Consider the following 21345-nt stretch of genomic DNA (forward strand, 5'->3'; position numbering starts at 1 on the left):
GCTGTGGAAACACAGCCAGATGGGTGGGATATAAATAATAAATTATTATTATAAATTATTATTATTACTATAAGAGAGGGAGAAAAATGTCTCTCTCCCCACTTACCATACATAATTTTATACATGTCTGCTGTGCCCCACTTTATTCTCATTTTTTGCACTCTAAAAAGACCCAAACGCTGCCCTTTTCCAAAAAAATTCCAGCTCTAAAATACCCCATTTGAAGTCCTTTGTTTTATTAACTTGTTTTTGTTTCGTAAAAATTATATGCCGCTTGTTTGTGGGGGGGAGGGACTTCAGAGTGGTTTACAAATAATATAAAACAGAATTATCACTAAAAAGTTACAACCATAATTTTTTTTAAAAAATAAAACACCACAATAAAATAGACTAAAACAAATTGATACTCATATAAACTTTCTAAACATATGTGTAGGCTTGTCTAAATAAGATCGTCTGCAGCGGACGCCGAAAAAAATAAAGTGAAGGCACCTGCCTGAGATCAATAGGCAGGGAGTTCCAAAGTGTTGATGCTGCCATATTAAGTGACCGAGTTCCTACAGATGCGGCGCAGATGTTTTGCCCCTGTCCTGACTCTACTGCCAATAATAAGATTATAAATTATTAATATTAATTGTTATTAATATTTATTATTATAATTATTAATTATTATGGCATGTTAAGGAAATCCCTAATAAATGCAATAAAAAAAATCCTGCTCAGAGGTAAATTCTATTAGGGTTCATTGGACTTTGATCACTGGGTCTGGGACTTACAGCCACGCACCACACTCACATGCACGCTTACTCAGGAGTAAACCTAGCCGGATACAATGGGACTTAACTTCAGGCAAGCGTGCATGGGGTTTTCTGGCAGCAAGCAATGCCTGCAAACCTATGCACACTTATTTGGGAGTAAACCTCATTTGAACGCACTGGGATTCCCAAGGAAGCCTGCATATAAGCAGACTGCAGCGCTATGAAATCTTGTATTTAATTACCAGCTGAGCAATATGCCTCCCTTAAGGGCACAGCGACCCACCCAACTACCATGAGTGTAACGGGGCTTCCCACATGCCTTTCAACGCGAAAACTACAGCCCCCACAACCCCTTGCGCGAGCGTGGAACGCTTCGGGAGGCCGGGGTCCTCCGCTCCCATTGGCTTTCCCACCGCGGCTGCCTGTGGTCCCGCCTGCTTCCCTTGCACTTTGCGTCCTCTCCGATACAGCTTCTAGCCCGGGAAACCTTGCCCCGAAATAAGCAAATCACGCCTGCACCGTGTTAGGCCACTTACCCACCTCTGTGGGTGTATATATGTATATACACAAACTTCTCTTGTCAGGCACTTTCGTCGTGTGCCTGCAGAAGCCCCACTGGCGCATGCGCACCGGGTGGCGATGTCGTGACAGGAAGGGGCTGGCCTCGCAAGGCCCCCCCTTGTCATTGGCAGCCAGGGCGAAGGCGCCGGGGCGATGTCTTGCTGCGGGAGCGGCGCCGTGGGCGCGCGAGGCCTCGGCCGCCTCCTCCTGCTCCGTGAGTGAGGGTCGGCCGCCGGGGGGCGGGGCCAGGCCGGTGGAGGCGGGGCCAACGGGAGGGGGGGTCTCGTCACGTGACGCTGAACTACTTTTCCTCCCCCCTAAATTTAACCCTTATCTCTGTCCTTTTCGGGGTGGGGGTTCCTCTCTCCCCCCCCTTTCTGTTCTGAAATGGAATTAAAGGTAAGGGAAGCAGGTATAGATATTGCACGTTCGGGGAATTTGCAACAATACAAATAATAATAATAGTAATTTATACCCCGCCCATCTGACTGAGTTTCCCCAGCCATTCTGGGCAGCTTCCAACAAAAGATTAAAAATACATTAAAACATAAGTAATTAAAAACTTCCCTAAACAGTGCTCCCTTCAAATAATAATAATAATAATAATAATAATAATAATAATAATAATAATAATATTAATAATAATAATAAATTTCATTTATACCCCGCCCTCCCCAGCCAAGACCGGGCTCAGGGCGGCTAACAACCGCTAATAAAAACAAGTTGATTAAAATACAATTTAAAAAACAAGGTTAAAATACAACATTAAAACATTAAGATGCAGCCTCTTCACAGGAGGAGAAGGGAAAAAGAAAGGGGAAGGGGATCAAGTTGATTCCAAGCTACAGGCTAGGCGGAACAACTCTGTCTTACAGGCCCTGCGGAAAGAAATCAGATCCTGCAGGGCCCTGGTCTCATGAGGCAGAGTGTTCCACAAGGCCGGAGCCAGTGTTGAAAGGCCCTGGCTCTGGTTGAGGCTAATCTGACTTCCTTAGGGCCCGGGACCTCTAGGGTGTTGTTATTTATGGATCTTAAGGTCCTCCGTAGGGCGTAGCAGGAGATGAGTTAAGAGCTGTCCTTGGCGACAAATACATAAAACATGTAGGGCTGTATATGAATTCAATAAATGCCAATAATGATAATGTGGTGGGGTTGGGGGGGGAGAACCTCAGTTACTTGATTTAGTGGGTGGTAGCTGCCTCCCCTCTAACTTCCTTAGGGCCCATGTCTGCATATCAAAGCCACAGCTCAGCAATACCTCAAGGATCACCTCTTTCTATATGAACCTACCGGGATCCTGAGATTATCCTCTGAGGCCCTCTTTCGTGTGCCTCCTCCTCAAGAGGTCAGGAGGGTGGCAACACGAGAACAGGGCCTTTTCTGCAGTGGCTCCCCATCTGTGGAAAGCTCTCCCCAGTGAAGTTCACCTGGCACCTTCGTTGTACACCTTTTTAACTAGGCCTTTGGGTGATGTGATTGACATCCTATGCCCTTTTTAAAACGTGGCTCTTTTTGGTGTGTGTGTTATTGGATTATTGTTTTTATTTTGATTTTATATATTGTGATCTTTTCTGTGAACAGCCCTGAGACCTCCGGGTATAGGGCGGTATATAAATTCAATAATCGATCAATCATATAAATTCAATCAATCAATAAGCAAGCTATGGTGTGTGTGGTAGCCAGGGTATTTTACCCCAGAGGGGCATCCTTAAGGCTCCCAGCCTCTGTGTGTATGCAAATACACATGGGTATTTGTGCCAAACTGAGTCTTTGACCTGGGTGGATTAAAGCCTAGTTATGTGAATTTATACTTCCATTGGTGCAGAAGTTCAGCCATTTGGTCGCTCACTGGGGAAAGATGGTTTTGAGCATCTTGCACCCATCCTGGTCCGACTGCGCTGGCTTCCACTCAGCTTCTGGGCCCAATTCAAAGCGCTGGTTTAGAACTAGAAAGCCTTAAACGGCTCAGGGCCACAGTACCTAAAGGACAGCCTCTCCCCAAACGAACTGACCTGGACCCTGTGATCATCCTCAGAGGTCTTTCTTCGTTTGCCTCTTCCGCAGGAGGTCTGGAGGGCGGCAACATGAGAAGGCTACCTTTTCTGTGGTCCCTCCCTGTTTGTGGAAGGCTCTCCCCAGGGAAGGTCGCCTGGTGCCATCATGACATTTAGGTTCTATCAATCTCAATAAAACACTAGTTTCTGGATTGGGCTGGGCTAATTTTGCCTGGGAATTTTAGTTCCAGTGGCATAGCTAGGCGTGAGCCCCAGATCTTTTTTTTTTTTTGCTTCACCCCAGATCTCCGCCTTCTTCCCACCTTGTAAGAATTACTGTTATTAAACCTTTTTGCTTCCATAGTCACTGGGCATGCTGCAAAGCATAGTGGCACCTGCCATCTTAAGTTGATCTGAGCCCTAAATTTTTATCTGTAGATTTAAAATAAGGACTTAGGAAGTTGGGACACGGGTGGCACTGTGGGTTAAATCACAAAGCCTAGGGCTTGCCGATCGGAAGGTCGGTGATTCGAATCCCCGCAACGGGGTGAGCTCCCGTTGCTCGGTCCCTGCTCCTGCCAACCTAGCAGTTTGAAAGCACGTCAAAGTGCAAGTAGATAAATAGGTACCGCTCTGGCGGGAAGGTAAACGGCATTTCCGTGCACTGCTCTGGTTCGCCAGAAGCGGCTTAGTCATGCTGGCCACATGACCCGGAAGCTGTACGCTGGCTCCCTCGGCCAGTAAAGCGAGATGAGTGCCGCAACCCCAGAGTCGTCCGCAACTGGACCTAATGGTCAGGGGTCCCTTTACCTTACTTAGGAAAATAGGAAGCTGTCTTATATCGAGTCATACCCTTGATCCATCTACCTTAATGCTGTCTACGCTAAGGCTCTCTGGGGTTTCAGAAGGGGCTTTCCAAGTCCAAAGATGCTTCAGAGGAGGGGAGGGGCTTGAACCTGCAACCTTTGCCATGCAAAAATGTGCTCTGCCTATGAGTTGCAGCCCTTCGCTGTAACACAGCTGGTTAACTTCAAATGTATGCAAGCACGTGTTTGTGGCCTGCTTGTACCGCAAAATCTTCCACTCCCGTTGGGTTGTTTTGTTTGTTGCCTTGGCACTTATTGGTACAGATCTTAATTCCCCAGACCACACACTCAGTGCTACCTCGGAATTAAAAATACAGTAGTTAAACACTTTGCTGCTCCTTGAGATGTATTCCCCCTCTTCCATTAAACTAAAAGCAAACAACCAAAAATCCCAGCTAAAATAAAAACCACAGGCCATGTGAGGTTTGGTGCGTAGTTGAATTCTTACTGGAGGAAAGGCACCTCATCTCAACCATAATTGCTTTTTATGGCTTTATAGCTGTAGTTTAACAATGAGAAAACCAAGAGTACACATTTGCAGTGGAACAATATTATGAAAGTTGAGTGGCGCCTTTCTGCATACTCTCATACTTTCTTTTGTTCCTGGATGTATTCCTGGGTGCTGTTCACGTTTGCCCGGATGAAGAGTGTAGAATTTTTAAAAAGGTGTCTGTGCTTTGCACGTTTCCTTGTTCTCTCTCTCTCTCCTCCCCCCTCCCTCTTTTTGGAGTTTCATGAGACACCATCAGTTTTTCTCTTTTGATTGCATCCTTTGCTGTCCCTGCATGAGCAGAATGGACTTTTGCTTGTGAAATGGAACCTCACCTCCCTTTTCTCTTCTTGCATGTACACAGAATCTGCTGGGGGGGGGAGGGATTTGGGGACCCTCTGGAGCAGATTTGAGGGGTGCACGGGGTTGAGGGTGGTGCAGAAGGGAGGATGATAAAATCCCATTGGCCAAGGGAACATTCACTCACGCAGCATTGGATTCCACCCAGTTTATATGCATCTATCTAGTTTGACCAACATGAGTTTTTACTGAGTTCTTAGTAAACAGCTGTAACTTGTGGTTGCAGCCCCAAAAAAACCTCCCCCTCTCCAGTCTCCTGGCATGTGCAGGGGTTGAACAATGCAGGCACGTATCTGCTTAAACTAGAGCACAATGAACAATGCTGGTTTATAGCAATTGCTATAGTAATTAGTTTTGTGAGTCTCAGAACTTGTTTGGTGAAGTTAATATTTCAGGATGATGGGTGTATAGCGCCCACCCATTCTGGAGTTCATTGGTACTAGAATACTTGGATTTAAGCCCATTGATTCAATTGTGCTGTCTTAAAACTAAAGCATTTCAGCTTTATTAGATTGTTGATCAGCCCAATTAGAGCTAATTAGGAGTTTCATGGGCTCTGAGCCATCCCTAACTGCTTTTTGAATGACAGGTACTTGCACTTGTGCAAAAGGAAGCGCATGGTTTCGAATGCTGCCCCTTACACAATTTTAGATTTCATTCTCTTGCTGTTGAAAATCCAAATTTGATGGGGGGGGGGAGGAAACAACATATGACTTGATGTTTAGAACACAAATTATTATTGGGGCCTGAATGAAGTTTATGATTTCCTTATACTGCAAATGTTAGGGTCCAGTTAAAATGTGATTGCTAGAACCTATCCTCTAAGGTTTAAAGAACAAGGCAGAACTATTTGCAAAAGGGCTTTGAAGCAGCACCCAGCAGGATGGAAAGTCTCCATTCATCAGCTGATAAGCGGAGACTTCAGTCCTGCTCCCTGCCATGATCTCAGCAGGATTCAATCCCACACTGATGAGAATGGGTCAAATACTGCTGCTTTTGCTGCACATGTCAATTCCATGTGGTGAACTGACACAATCAGTCAGTGCAGAATTGAACACCGACCATCAGCTGATGTCACCCATCCTTCAGAGTGATGTCAGCTAATTGGCAGATGGACATGGTTTTGGAAAAATAGCATCGTGCTCTGAAAGTTACTTTGGTAATTGCTTTTGAAAGCTTCTATTCTTTCAATAAAATTGTTTGAGTTAATATTAAAGGTGCAATGATCTTCTTTCTTTTGTTCTTTTTAAAAAGCAGACTAACATGGCCGTCCTTCAATTTGTCAAAAAAAGTATGATAAAGTTTAATTTTCTGAGTCATGCATTTATCCTGCGTTCACAAAATAAGGCGATCGAGCTTTTTCTGTATTTTTTTCCCCTAGTGCAGAAAAATGGGGTACGGCATTGTTCCTATTTGGCCACACGAAAGAATCTCTACATCACTAAAGACACAAAGGTCGTTTGTCAGGGTTTTACCGGCAAACAGGTATGTGTTTGGCTGTACCTTTCTCATACTGTTGAAGAGTGGTTTTCAAACTGGGTTTGAGGAGCCCTGGGGTTCCTTCGGTGAACTTTGCAATGGTCCATTAGCAAGATTTGGGATGGCAGACCAGCTTCCTTGAAAGATAGCTTGCTGCTGCTGCTGTTTGTCTTCCCCTGCAATGCACAGCTGGGATGAAGCTTCTGGTGTATTCTAGGACATGTTCCCAGCTTGTACAGAGCACTGGCTGTAAATGGCATATTGTAGCTTATTGTGAATGTGCAGTTGTGCTGGCTGTTAAAGAGGAGATCTCAGTCACTTTGCACCTCCCCAGACCTTTTAGGTCTCCTTGGCAGTGAGGCCAACGTGTGACTTCATGAGTTCTCTGAATCCAGGATTGTGGTTAAGGTCTCTCCTAAATCACAATCGGTAGTCAATGTCTGTTCAATGGTTTCAGGTCTTGTTTAAGGATGAGACACCTTAACCACGATCCCAGGTTCAGAAGACGTGCTAAGTCAATCCTTGATGTTCCACACTGACCCATACACCCCCCTCCCAGCCTGGCGTCAAAATTGGGTGGTGCAACACCTCCTCTCACCTACTCAGAAGAAGGAGAAGCGTTCAGCAGAGCCTGCATAAAGGCTGCAAGCTCTTTTCCAGGAGCCAGCGTAGTTCTGCAGTCACATTGAGCCATGTGACGTATGAACCATACCAGTGCTGCCCCATAGGCCTAACCACTTACCTGCGCTCGGTAAGAACTGGGCACTCAGTAAGACGTTTGGGGGCACCAGGTCTTCTGATACACACATGGATTTGTTGTTAGGAATTCTGATGTTTGTGGGGATCCCTGGAGGTAGAATAGCATGAACATCATAAGAGGCCTGCTGGGTTACAGCGAAGGACCGCAGTAGCTAACTAGATGCTCCTGAGATCTTCCGAGTGTGAAGGCAGCATCGCTCCCTTTTTCCCAATGTGGGGCTCAGACCCTAATACTAAGAGTTTCCTGCTCTACTGACTGAGCTAGTGGATTGGGAGAAGACTTAGTCCAACTAATAGTAGTGCCCAAGGTCATGGAAGGTTAGTTTTATGTTGTATATGTGTTGTAATTAGAACTGGTTGACAGATCTAGTTCTGAAACCGTTGTTCAAGTTGTAAACGTCAGTACAAACTAGAGGAAACACATTTTTTTGTTCTCCTGCATACAGTTTGTATCTGCCTATACTGCAAATGGTGTCTTCTATTTATAGCTTCTCATGCCACACTTAATGTTTGGAATGGTGATCCTTCATGGGTCACAGAAATGAAGCTGTGCCTTAGTTCTAGAACACAGTAGGGCATATTCCTTGTCTGTTAACTTGTGGATTTTTCTGCTTTCGACTTTTCAGTTTTTAAGGAAAGCAGCAGAATTGACCTTGGGAGAATTTGGTTTAGTCCAGGAGTGAGGAGCTTGTGGTTCTGCAGTTATCATTGGACTTCCATTAATCCCAGCCAGCATAATGGTCAGAAGTCATGGAATTGTAGTCCAAAAACATCTGGAGGGACACAGGTTCCTTACCCCTAGTTTAGTCCAAGGCCCAGACTTACTATACAGAATTTACTGTTTAGAACAATTGAATGCTATATCTCTGTTTGGACTGTGCCACTTAATATTGCAGGTTTGAGATGGCACATTTACATGCTTCCCAGGCTTGATAAAAATAGCCAAGCATTTAATTCAGCAAATCCTTACCCTCTGTCATTTATTTTTACTCAGTATCTTAACCTATTTTAACCATGTGTTTATAACCATTGTCAATCCATATTTACATATTCTTGATAATCTTTTTACCAATACCACTTATTTTCCATCCGACATCATTAAATATCTGAACTGGAATACAAAAAGGGAGGTGTGATGAGGTCAGGAAACTAGTAAATGAAGTATAAGATATGAAATTATTGATCTTTTTCTTTTCTTTTTTTCTTTTTGTCAAGTGTTTTCTATTTTGTATTTTTCATGTGTTCTGTTTTTGTACTTTTGTAGTTCTTTTTTTCTTTTTTAAAGTTATTCTTTGTTCTTATTTGTTAAGTCTAAACTTTGAAACTTTTTAATGTTTGTAAAATCTCAATAAATATTATTTAAAAAAATAAATAGCCAAGCATTTATTCCTCTGCACTTAGAAATCTAGCACCTCATGCTAGCAGCGTATGCTTGATTTTTTAAAAAAATTGGATCATGGTTACTGGCTCTCATGCCGCTCCCATTTCTTTCACTGGCCTTGTGCAGGAGAAGTCTAGCTTTGGATCACTTTTGTCCTCCTATCTTAACCTAGTTTTTGTTATGTTTGATTTTCTCTTGCAGGGTACCTTTCACAGTCAACAGGCGTTGGAATATGGCACCAATCTAGTAGGCGGGATTTCTCCTGGCAAAGGGGGCAAAACTCACTTGGGGCTTCCGGTCTTTAACTCCGTGAGGGAGGTAATAATATATTGCTATATGAGAACTGATCCCACATCGTGGCTACATCCAGGCTAGATCATCTAAATGTTTCACCAAATATTCGTGCAGTAGAAAGCAAATTTCAGCTTCTAATGCTGAGAATATTCTTTTGGCATGCCAAGCAACTTGAAAGATTGATGATTTCTTCTTCTTTTTTAATGTAATTGTATCTTAGGCTAAAGAGAAAACGGGTGCTTCTGCCTCTGCAATATATGTGCCGCCACCATTTGCTGCCGCCGCCATCAATGAAGCCATTGACGCAGAAATCCCCCTCGTTGTGTGCATTACAGAAGGTATTCCCCAGCAGGACATGGTGCGTGTCAAACACAGATTGCTTCGTCAGGACAAGACTCGGCTCGTTGGCCCAAATTGCCCAGGAGTGATCAACGTAAGGGCTCAAGTGAAGTTAAAACTAGTGGAGATCTTCTTGAGAGAGTAGAAGCCTATATATTTTGGCTAAAGGCAAGCGTGCCGCCTGATTAACATACTTTCCTGTATTGTAGGCACCATCCTGGTGAGCTGTAGTGTTCTCCCAGTGTTATGTGACTCCACTTTCCAGCTTCCCTGACCATTTTTAAAGATATATATGTATATAATTTTTATTAAATTTTCTGTTTTACAATTTAGAATACTCATTTTTACATCCTTAAGATATCAATGACTTCCCTTCTCTTTCCATGGTTCATTTTGCATATCATAAATCCCTGCGTATTTTACATAAACTAAACCATTCAGTATTCCATTATTACATCCATCAAAACTTATTTACGCTGTTGAATTTATCTTAACGCTGCCAACATCTTAAAGTGTACACAATTCTCCCCCATATAGTCAATAAACATTTTCCAATCTTCTCTAAACTTACGTTCTTCTTGTTCTCTAATTCTGTATGTTAAGTCTGCAAGCTGTGCATATTCCTCAGCTTAAGTTGCCATTTTTCTTTAGTTGGGACCTCACTCGTTTTCCATTTTTAGTTCTAACAAGACATGGGCCACAGTAGTGACATACTCAGCTTCCCTGACCATTTGCCATGCTTGCTGCACGCTGATGGGATGTGTAGTCCAACAGCACTGAGAGGGCCACAGATTTCCCATCTTTGATCCAGCTAATGCAGTGCAGTATGTGGTGTCTTAGATTTGTAAACTCATGTTCAAAACCCCACTTGTCACTATCCCTTAACCCAGGCAGTATTATAGCGTTACTGTGAGATCAAAGCAGAATGTGTTTTTATATTCTGTTGGAAGCCGCCCAGAGTGGCTGGGGTAACGCAATCAGATGGGCAGGGTATGTGGAAAACGAGTTCGGTCCCAGCTAAAGAAGAATGTCAACTTAAGCCGACAGAATACGCGCAGCTTGCAGATTTAACATACAGTGGTACCTCAGGTTACAAATGCTTCGGGTTATGAACGCCTCAGGTTACAAACTCAGCTAACTCGGAAGTAGTATGTCGGGTTGCGAACTTTGCCCCAGGATGAGAACGGAAACTGCGTGCTGGCAGCATGGCGGCAGCGGGAGGCCCCATTAGTGAAAGCGCGCCTCAGGTTAAGAATGGTTTCGGGTTAAAGAACAGACCTCTGGAACGAATTAAGTTCGTAACCCGAGCTACCACTGTAAAGAATTAGAGAACAAGAACAACATACCGGTACGTTTAGAGAAGATTGGAAAACGTTTATTGAATATATGGGGGGGGGGGATTGGGGACACCTGAAAACCTTGGCGGTGTTAAGATAAATTCAACAGTGTAAATAAGGTTTGATGGATGTATTAATGGAATACTGAATGGTTTAGTTTTTGTAAAATATGCAGGAATCTGTGATATGCAAAACGAACCATGGAAGGAGAAGAAAGGAAGTCATTGATATTGTAAGGATGTTAAAATGGGCATTTTAGTATAACAAAAAAATTAATAATAAATTATATAGAAAAGATGGATGGGGTACAAATAAAATAATAATAAGAACTACTACTACTACTACTACTACTACTACTACTACTACTACTACTATAATGAAAAACCAACCTTTTCCACACTTCGTTTTGGGGACCCCTGGAGCTTAATAATGAGAAGATCAGCTTTCTCGCACTGTGCCTTGCATGCTGCAGCTGATCTTTCTGGAGTCATGGGGACAGTATGCTCTGTTCATGCAAGGCGTAGCAAACACTCCATAAGGATTGACAGCATACCCTCTTCCATCAGCATCTGGAGTGGCTACCTCTGCCCTGGAACATGCTCCACAATCCTGTGCATAGTACAAAGGACTTGCAGCAAGTTCAGAGGCCGCTTTGGGCAGGCTTGAGACACTGGGAAGGAGTCTTATAGAGGAAGGTTGCGGTGGTGACTTCGGATAAGTGTATGAAATGATGCTGATCACGTTTTTGTTTGTTTGTTTGTTTTTAGCCTGGAGAATGTAAAATTGGTATCATGCCTGGCCACATTCACAAGAAAGGAAGAATTGGTAAGATCTCAAAGTTTTTTCTGGTGTGTTTTCGAAAAATAACAACAACAACAATAATAACAAAAACCTGCAATTGTATTTGCTCTAATACAATAGAGTGTGCATTTGGCTTAACACCCTAGCCTTCAAGATATTAGTCAATGTTGACGACATCTTCAATTTCATGAGAGGTTTATTTTTAAACCTCTTGTGAGCCTTGGAGACTTTTGAGTAACAACCAACTAACAAGTTTAAATAATAATAATAATGAAAATAAGAATGACACAGTGCTGAATTCATTGGATTGGACATACCCACCACCTTTTGATTTGGCAGGTCCTGTGCAGGAATTATAACAGAGGCAGGCTTGAAGCAGCAGACCCTGCTTCAGGGACAAATTCAAATAAAACACATGTGCCATCTTGCCATATTAGCTAGGGCCAAGTCCTCCCATGCAGAACCCAGAGTCTTCGGAGGGGGAAATCGGAATGGCAGTCTTCTGAGTAAGGCCCAACTGAGCCCGGTCTTGAAATATCCAACCAAGTCTGCCCTTAGTTTGCAGCCTGTGTTAAGTGTGAACCCATGCCATGACATATGCACGCTTCAAAAGAGAGATAACCCCCAGCTTGGCTTGAGTGCCCTCTCCCCAACCTAAGGATTGGATTTTAGATTCCTCAAGTGGCGATGCGCTGTTATTTTCGCACATGCAACAAAGGCAGGCACTTCATATAAAAACGATTTGCCATATGGGTGAGCATTATATCGAAACTCAAACGCCATGCTCTTTTAAATGGGCAGTTTCAAAGTCGACTGCTGTCCTCTTTTAAGTTTCAAACAGTGGTTGATAACACAACGGGCTTTGCTGAGTTATTGTGGGGTTTGATTTCTTCAATGTCACAATCAGGACACTCTACACTTTTGAATAAGTAAACTCCAGACAACGGGAAATCTTTGCAAAGCTGCTCTTGCTGTGGGGCCTATATTTCAGGGGCCTATACTTCAGGGGCTGCTGGTATAATGCTCCTATATTGCTGTTACGTTGCATTGTGTGGCTCAGGAATCTCTAGTGTAACTTAACTTACATGATCTTCAACTTATGGCAAGAATACTTTTTGAATGTTATGTGCTGATCATGAAATTAGAACTTACAAGGTTCAAAGGTCAGCTTGTTACGTAAGTTGCTATATATAAATTTGTATATCTATCTATATATCTTTTTTCTTTCTTTTCTCCTTTCCTTACCCTTCAGGTATTGTGTCGAGATCTGGCACTCTGACATACGAAGCTGTTCATCAGACAACTCAAGTTGGACTGGGACAATCCTTCTGTGTTGGTGGGTTTGAGAGAGGCTCAGTCAGTGTGTAAGAAAATACATATGATCTTAGAAACCACTTAAGAAATGCTAACTCACATCCCACTTTGCATTAAATGTGCGTTTTGCAGTAGTTCTAAACCAAATTGCCCCCCATGGCAACCTGTGAACAGGGTGGGGAGACACAGCTGGGGAGGTTCAGTCTGATGACGGGCCACAAATGGATGGATTATATGGCTGAGAGTTCAGTTTTGCAAGTGAGTGTGAAAGATCAGTCTCTGTTAGAAGAGGAGATGAGTGAATCTTCACTCTTTTATCCTGTATCTGTTTTGGCATCCCTTTGGTTCCACTCTGGTTGAATTCCAGAATTTCAGATTTAGGAAGTTCAGGCTGTAGTTTGCACATGTCTCCCAAACTGGTGTTATTGTGCAAATAAAAAGAAAGAGTTGCCTTCGGAAATTCATTTTCTAATTTACATTCGGCGTGTTGATTGAAAAGAGGCAGAAAAGGAAGCAGGAATTCTCTCTCACTTGACTTAAAAAATTCTGGCAGTTTACCTCTGGAACAGTTAACTGAGTCTGACATTTTGAGTTCTGCTCTGGTAAATGTGCCCAGCACAAGAGAATTTCAACACCAGGGTGAGAATCCAGAAGAGGAGGATTTCATAAGTTCCCAAAGGTTTTATCTTATTTTAACTGCTACAAATGAAGGTGAGGCCTTAAGCCAAGTCTTAGATACTGCATTCCTCCTTCAAAGTTGTAGAAGTTGTAGCCTGCTGAAGGATTGCCATGGTAGCCTTAGGCCTTGGGTACCAATTCCTGTGCTAAAAGAGGGTATTCATAAATACGATTTGTGCTAAATGTGTAATGAAAAGGAAATGAATGGTGCTTCAATCTTCTTTTAACTTAATCTGAGGGCTGTATTCTTCACAATTTTTTGCTGGAAACAGATTGTGATTTTACATCATTTTGGTAATTCTGCATCTACCGTAACTGAATATATGGGGTTATGCCCAACTAACTTCTATGCAAAGTTGACCCATCAAAATTAACTGACCAAAGCAAATAATGTACCTTAATTTCAGTGGGTCTGCTCAGAATATGAGTAACATTGGCTACCATACAAAATGTTTCCCTCAGCTTTTTTGGTTGGTGCTTGCAGCCATTTTCCAACCTGTGGGGCAGCATCCGTCAAAGTAGTTGCACTTGCGCAAGGTTTTCCATTTTCACAATGGAACTTTCCCTCTCCTCTCCCTGGGCACCTTCTTCACCTTCCCCAAATCTGCTTCCAACCCCTGGAACAGGGGAAGAGAACAGAGTGGGAAGGGAAGTTCCTATACAGAGGCAAAGATTCTTACTCTGGCAGGACTACTTCATTGGAGAATGCTCTGTATCACAAGGTACAAGTTGGGAACTGGCTTAAAGATCTGTGAAAAGGCAACTTAAAATCTCTGCATGTAAAGGTTGTGGTTTAGCCCTTTGGAGGCATAGATATTTACATGTAAAAGGCCCCAAATTAAATCTACAAGATCCCTTCTTAAAGGTTTGCAGGTCATAGGGTTAAGAATGACTACTCTTGAGAACCTGTCAACATAGATGGTTTCAAGGCAGCTGCTTATATTTTATAACTCACTTTTTATTAGCCATATACCAACTTTTTGTTGTCCTTTTCTGAAACCAGAAATATTGGTAGGGGCAGAGCTGAACGACCCGATTGCCAGCTATCTAATAGCTGAAATGACGCTCCAGGACTGTTTGTTATCCTTAACTGAAAGTGGGCAACTCAAGTTGGTGGTCCTGAAAATTCTGCGGCCCCTATTAGTGGAATTGGTCTCTGGAAGAAATGTGCTGCTCTTAATAGGACTCTTTGAAACCTTTCAGGCATCGGAGGAGACCCATTCAATGGAACAAATTTTATTGACTGCCTGGATGTTTTCCTGAAGGATCCGCACACCGAAGGAATTATACTGATAGGCGAGATTGGCGGAAACGCAGAAGAAGATGCTGCTCAGTTCCTTAGGGAAAACAATTCTGTAAGCTTAAATGTTTTGAGAGTGTGTCTCCTGTGCACATTCTGCTTATTGAGGAAGGAGGAGGGATAACCGTTTTAAAAGTTCATCTGTTTGTATTCCACTCTTTTAAAGTCAATGGGTTGGGTCGAAAGGGTCCCCTTGGAAGGAATTTACACCCCTCACTAGAATGTTGCACGAGGAAGATGAAGGTAAATCCCAAAGATGTACTTATGTGACCTCCTAAGTATAAGAACTGAGGTTGCTTCTAGATGGCATGTATGTTGGAACATTCATTCTGATTCCTTTGCATAAAATTTGCAGAGAGGTTATGTGATGTCGCATTTAGCAGTGCATTTTCCTGTCCCTTCCCCTGCCCAATGTGGGTTTGTTGCACACAAGCACCAGATCAACTATAACTCTGCGACCTGCATTTGCCACTGTGCAGTTGTATCCCACCGACAAAATAGCTGCCATCCAGAAGCATCACAAATCCCTTTTCATCACTCAAACGAAAGTTGTCTATAGTACAATTAAGTACACCAAGCTCAGGAGAGAGATTAATCAATAACCTTTTGAAAGCCTGGCATTTGCAGGGTAAAAGCATTAAGTGGTTGTTACATGCGGCTACATATTTGCTAACTCCTCACTGTTCCCCATTAAACATGATGGAAATAATGATGTAAGACCACCTCACCAAATGGAAAGGAAGATTCACCTATAAATTTAGCCCATGGGCTCATTTCCGATGGTACCATTTTGCAGCAAATACTGCAGTTCCCCAAATTGCCTATGCAGGCAAATGGGCAATGAGTGAGTGAAATTTGCTCATGCAACCAGACAGCCCACAAACTTGGGAATGGTTCACAGAATTGAGAGTTGTGTGTGTGGATTACTTATTTGTGACATACAGATGGTATTCAGAAGCTAATCGGCATGACTTAACATATGTGTGGGGACGCGGGTGGCGCTGTGCTCTAAACCACTGAACCTAGGGCTTGCCGATCGGAAGGTCGGCAGCTCGAATCCCCGCAACAGGGTGAGCTCCTCTTGCTCATGTCAGCATCGCCTTTGAACCAGTGCCACCAACTGGACTCATCCACTTCAGCCCCGACTGGGCTAGGTGAGCTGGGTAGCACTTCCAGAGACCACCTTCTGCACAGGAACAGGTCAAAGTGCTGTGGAGTCACAGCTTAGAGTTGTGAGCACCGGATTCACTTCCACAAGAAGACAGTCGTCGCACAGCAGAGTATAGCAGAGCATAAACGACTTGGAGAGCAGCTCTGTAGAATATCTTTATTCTATCTACAACTATAATACACAACTATATACAGAGCTAAATGAGGTCTAAACGAAAAATGCTGAAGTGTCTTCAGCTGCTCTTAGCAGCAACCTTATATATACACACGATCTCTCTCTAACACTCAGTCTCTCTCTATCCGACACTTTGATGTGAGGCTGGAGCGGAATAAGTAGAGAGCAGAAACCGCCCCCTCCTCTCTGGAGAATCAGCAGAGAACATCAACAGATTCTTGGATATGGGAGGGGTGAAATCTCCTCAGCTCAGTCCCAGCTCTTGCTAACCTAGCAGTTCGAAAGCACGTCAAAGTGCAAGTAGATAAATAGGTACTGCTCTGGTGGGAAGGTAAATGGTGTTTCTGTGTGCTGCTCTGGTTTCGCCAGAAGCGGCTTAGTCATGCTGGCCACATGACCCGGAAAATCTGCGGACAAACATCAGCTCCCTTGGGCAGTAAAACAAGATGAACGCTGCAACCTCAAAGTCGTTTGCAACTGGACTTAACTGTCGGGTCCTTTACCTTTACCTTTTTTTTAACATATGTGTATTTTAATTTCAGTGGGTCTACAATGAGTAGGACTTGGTTGAATATCACCCACAGTGTTGCATGAATTATTTTAGGGGCAGCTTTTAAGGCTTTCAGAATCTGTGTTTGTCCCATAAGGAAAAAGTAATACCTGATCCAGATGGTTTTTTTGCGCACAGTCACATTTTACTTGGAATTGATTTCCGATGTTTGTGGAATATGTTGCCAGGAAGCTGTGGTCAAGTCGATAGGTGGCCAGAGTTGCATGATTGTTTCTCTTGGGCGGATCATATTGAGAAGAATACTCAAGGCCACAAAACATGGCTAGATTTGGATTTTGGTTTCTTGAGTCAGCCTTTGCACATCATTCTTCACTCAAAAGCTTTTATGGCCCAGCTACTACACATCTACAGTGGTAGCTCTGGTTAAGAACTTAATTCGTTCTGGAGTTCCATTCTTAACCTGAAACTGTTCTTAACCTGGTAAAGTGCTAATGGGGCCTCCCACTGCCGCTGCACCACTGCTGCACAATTTCTGTTCTCATCCTGAAGCAAAGTACTTAACCCGAGGTACTATTTCTGGGTTAGTGGAGTCTGTAACCTGAAGCGTCTGTAGCCCGAGGTACCACTGTACTTCAGTTTTACACTTTGGCTTGCAAAACAATTAGCAAACGGCACCAAAGATGAAATTGTAACTGTAATCATTATCCCCTCTCCCCCAAAGTGGACTTTTTCTTGGTATATCTACCGCAGGAGCTGGCTTCTAAAATCAAAACTACTTAAATATTTCCTTGGTGGCCTATACATGAGCTGTACAAGCTTGATCCTTATGGGAATTTTGTTGCACTCACTTCCTTCCTTTTCTCTGCCCAGAACTCTCAGGCCGTTTCCTTATCTCTGCCCCTAATCCTCAGGCTGGTGCTTCAGCTTGGATGTCTTTTTCTTGTCCAACCACGCCAATAATAATAAGGGGTGATATGATAGCCATGTTCAAATACAGTGGTGCCTCGCAAGACGAAATTAATTCGTTCCGCAAGTTTTTTCTTCTTGCGAGTTTTTCGTCTTGCGAAGCACGGTTTCCCATAGGAGTGCATTGAAAATCAATCAATGCGTTCCTATGGAGACCGTCCGGGGACAGAGGGGAAGCGCCGTGCGCCTTCCCCTCTGTCCCCTCTTTTGAAGCAAGGGGCGGAGGGGAGAAGATCACTTCTCCCCGTTGCCGCCCCTTGGTTCAAAAGGGGTCCGGGGACAGAGGGGGAGGCGCGCGCCTTCCCCTCTGTCCCCGGAGATTGCGGGGCTGGCAACGGGGAGAAGCGATCTTCTCCCCGCCGCCCCTTGCTTCAAAAGAGGTCCAGGGACAGCGCTGCGCTTCCCCGCTATCCCCGGAGCTTGCAGGGCAAGCTTCGTTTTGCGAAGCAAGCCCATAGGGAAATGCGTCTTGCGAAGCGGCTAAGAAAACGAAAAACTCCTTCGTCTAGTGAGTTTTTCGTCTTCCGAGGCGTTTGTCTTGCAGGGCACCACTGTATATAAAAGGATGTCATATAGAGGAGGGAGAAAGGTTGTTTTCTGCTGCTCCAGAGAAGCGGACACGGAGCAATGGATCCAAACTACAAGAAAGAAGATTCCACCTAAACATTAGGAAGAACTTTCTGACAGTAAGAGCTGTTCGACAGTGGAATTTGCTGCCAAGGAGTGTGGTGGAGTCTCCTTCTTTGGAGGTCTTTAAGCAGAGGCTTGACAACCATATGTCAGGGATGAGAGCATGGTGTTTCCTGCTTGGCAGGGGGTTGGACTCGATGGCCCTTTTGGTCTATTCCAACTCTATGATTCTATGAATAACTGTGCTCACTGGGGTAGTTGCAACTCTGCTTTCTCTCTCTCGCCTCTCTATTAAATGATTCCTCTTTTGTCACAGGGTCCAGACGCCAAGCCAGTCGTCTCGTTTATAGCTGGAGTCACCGCGCCTCCAGGCAGACGGATGGGCCACGCGGGGGCTATCATTGCTGGTGGGAAAGGTGGAGCGAAAGAGAAAATTGCTGCCCTACAGAATGCTGGCGTTGTCGTCAGTATGTCTCCTGCTCAGCTGGGCTCTACTATATACAAGGTTAGTTCAGCAGCCATTTAGAAGTTCAAGGACACAGTGCTGCTCCTCTGCAACTTAAAGGCAATGGAGCTTGCCAGGATGTTGCCAGAAACATTGGGCACTGTGAAATATGTTCTGCTTCATTCCTATGAACGAGGTTTTTGTTGGGTTGGGTTTCTTTCAATGCAACAAGCGTGGTAGAAGTTTGCAGATTTAGGTTGTTGGACATGAGCAAGGGATACTTGGGTTCAGATTCCCACTCGGCCACTAGGGCTGGGCAATCTGGTTTTCAACGTCATGATATATCACCATCATCATGTATGTCAAGTATGAATGCTAGGCCCAAAAAAAGATGGCGAATTCGCAAGGCATGATATGCTAGTAGGTGAAGCGGGAAACTGGTTTTTTCAAGGAAAAATGTATAACTGTGTCCAAAAGAATATTGGTTTTGCTTAATGAAAGCAAAAATCCCCTGATAAAAACAGGACGGAACTGGCGATGAACAACAGTAATAAATATCTTCTGAAAAGAACAAAGATAAGGAGGAACTGACAGTGGGCCACGGACAGATGATAAAGGCTTGAAACACGTATGTATTTCTGAGGTACAACAGCAAAGGTGATGTGGTGGTCCAGAAGGAGAACAGGAGGAGGGTGGCAGAAACTCAGTCGTTCTAAAAGCCAGCCGATAGACGTCAAGGGGCAAGAAGACTATAAAAAGGGCACTCTGCTTACCCTCAGTGTGGTAACTTGGTTCTTTTGAAATCCGGAGAGACAAGTGATATCCCGTATGCGATAGGACTTTCAATAAGACAGGTCAGAGACCAGATTTGGGTTTACACACCTTTCATGTAACATTTATTTCATATAGTCAAGTATACATTAATACATTGGTACCAAGAGGTTCAAACACTCACACATTCACTCAAATATTCACACAAGGCCCTTCACGTGGGTTGATCAATGTAAGAGCTGTTGGTGTTGGATTGTAGCGCTGGTCCCAGCAACGCTGAGGGTAAGCAGAGTGCCCTTTTTATTTATTTTTTTATTACTGTTGTTCATCGCCAGTTCCATCCTGTTTTTATCAGGGGATTTTTGCTTTCATTAAGCAAAACCAGTGTTCTTTTGGACACAGTTATACATTTTTCCTTGATAAAACCAGTTTCTCAGACAGGAACGAAGATTTGGAGATAGGCTTCAGTGGTCCAGACTATGGGGAGCCCAGAAAAACTAGTAATTACAATTTGGACTATAATTTGGTCGCTTTTTTATTTTAGTTTGTTGTTTTTAATTGGATTGGATTATGGTGTGGATGTGATGATTGGCTGTTTTTATTGGAAAATCAATAAAAATGATTTTTTTAAAAGAAGATAAAACCAGTTTCTCACTTCGCCTGTCAGCATATCATGCCTTACGAATTCTCCATCTTCTTTTGGGCCTAACACTCATACTTGACATATACCGATACCTCACTGTGTCTGATACAAGGATGGAGCTGCGCAGAGGCATTGGCTGGCTTCACGGCTTTTCCCACATCATGATTTTTGCCGGCGCCTGCTCTTGTTAATCGCTGGGCCCTACAGGAGGCGGGAGAGAGCTGAGCTGGCAGAGTTTATAGCGGCTCTTTTCCCCTTGCAATGTGGGTTAGGAAAAATAGCGAAAGTCATAGTTGGGACATCGAAGATTGCAGTCAGTTTGCCAAAAGTTGCCACGGACCCTCAGAAGCTGCTCAGAGTCTAAAGCTGTCAGTTGAGCTCCCTGCAGTGAAGCGACCTGGCCTCTCTGTGATAACAGAGTATGTTCCTAGTGTTCTCCAGCTACGTCACTGCAAGCCCATTGTGACCCTGAAAACAGGCCAGCCAATGCCATTGAGAAGGGCAGAGCGGCCAGAGAGGGGCCAGGTTATGGAAGAGATTGCAGATGTTAAAGGTGGTAAACTCTGGCAGAAAGGATGGTTTGGCAAATGCTTGTCCCAACTCTAATGAAACCTTGTCTCTGTCTTTATCCCTCAAGGAGTTTGAGAAGAGGAAAATGCTGTGAGAGGAGGAGGAGGAGGGGATCCGTCCGAACATGCCACTGCAGAAATATCACCTCCCTCTGTGCTGCTCGCCTGCTGATTTTTCTTTTCTCGAATATAATTGACAACGGTCTTCTGAATTCAGCTTTAAAGCCATCAGGTTTCATTTCAGTGGCTCCTTTGTCCAGACATAATTGTACATCATAGCAAACGAATAAATCTACCACTAAACTTGATTATTTGAAATCCTGGAGCTTGGTAGCTTTTTCTTACAACTTTCCTCAAATCACTTCATTAAAACTCTTTAACTATCTGGAAGCTTTAAGAATGGATATACTTTAAAGTAAAACTGCTTTTTGTTTCTGCTATGGGTTTTCAGCTTTTATTTTTGATGGACAGTTGTCCTTGACATAGAAATTGGTGCCAAATCCTATTGGTCTAGTACATCAGGCAGAGTTTAGTGGCATGCAAACGAATCATTAAGCCTTGCTGAGTTAGGTCCAGCACTGGTGGCAATCACAGATATCTTCAGGAGGGAACTGTAATGTATGCAGCTTTCACAAAACACCGAATTTATTCACCAGCAATGCAGTGAGGTCTGAAGACTCAGTTGGAAGTAGTAGAGTGGTCTTCGCCAACCTGATGCCCTCCAGATATTTTGAACTGCAGCTGCTGTTAATCC

General features: G+C 43.7%; 1 protein-coding gene across 2 annotated transcripts; it reads left to right on the forward strand.

Annotated features, from left to right (window-relative positions):
* Window positions 1-1380: 1380 nt before the first annotated feature.
* SUCLG1 (succinate-CoA ligase GDP/ADP-forming subunit alpha) lies at window positions 1381-20909 on the forward strand (the record flags this gene model as incomplete). 2 transcript variants are annotated; one of them, XM_081207289.1, is made up of 9 exons in its annotated part: window positions 1381-1533; window positions 6416-6514; window positions 8850-8966; window positions 9163-9375; window positions 11386-11443; window positions 12672-12755; window positions 14615-14766; window positions 18480-18668; window positions 20660-20909. In XM_081207289.1, 9 exons carry the CDS (start codon window positions 1381-1383, stop codon window positions 20684-20686), a joined length of 1092 nt encoding a protein of 363 aa, XP_081063415.1. In that variant the 3' UTR covers window positions 20687-20909. The 2 variants fall into 2 exon arrangements, with proteins under 2 accessions (XP_081063415.1, XP_081063416.1); XM_081207290.1 differs by having other exon boundaries at window positions 1403-1533; window positions 6411-6514.
* Between the last annotated feature and the right edge of the window lie 436 nt (window positions 20910-21345).

Source organism: Podarcis bocagei (assembly GCF_964188305.1).
Source record: "Podarcis bocagei genome assembly, chromosome: 9".
Classification (NCBI taxonomy): Eukaryota; Metazoa; Chordata; class Lepidosauria; order Squamata; family Lacertidae; genus Podarcis; species Podarcis bocagei.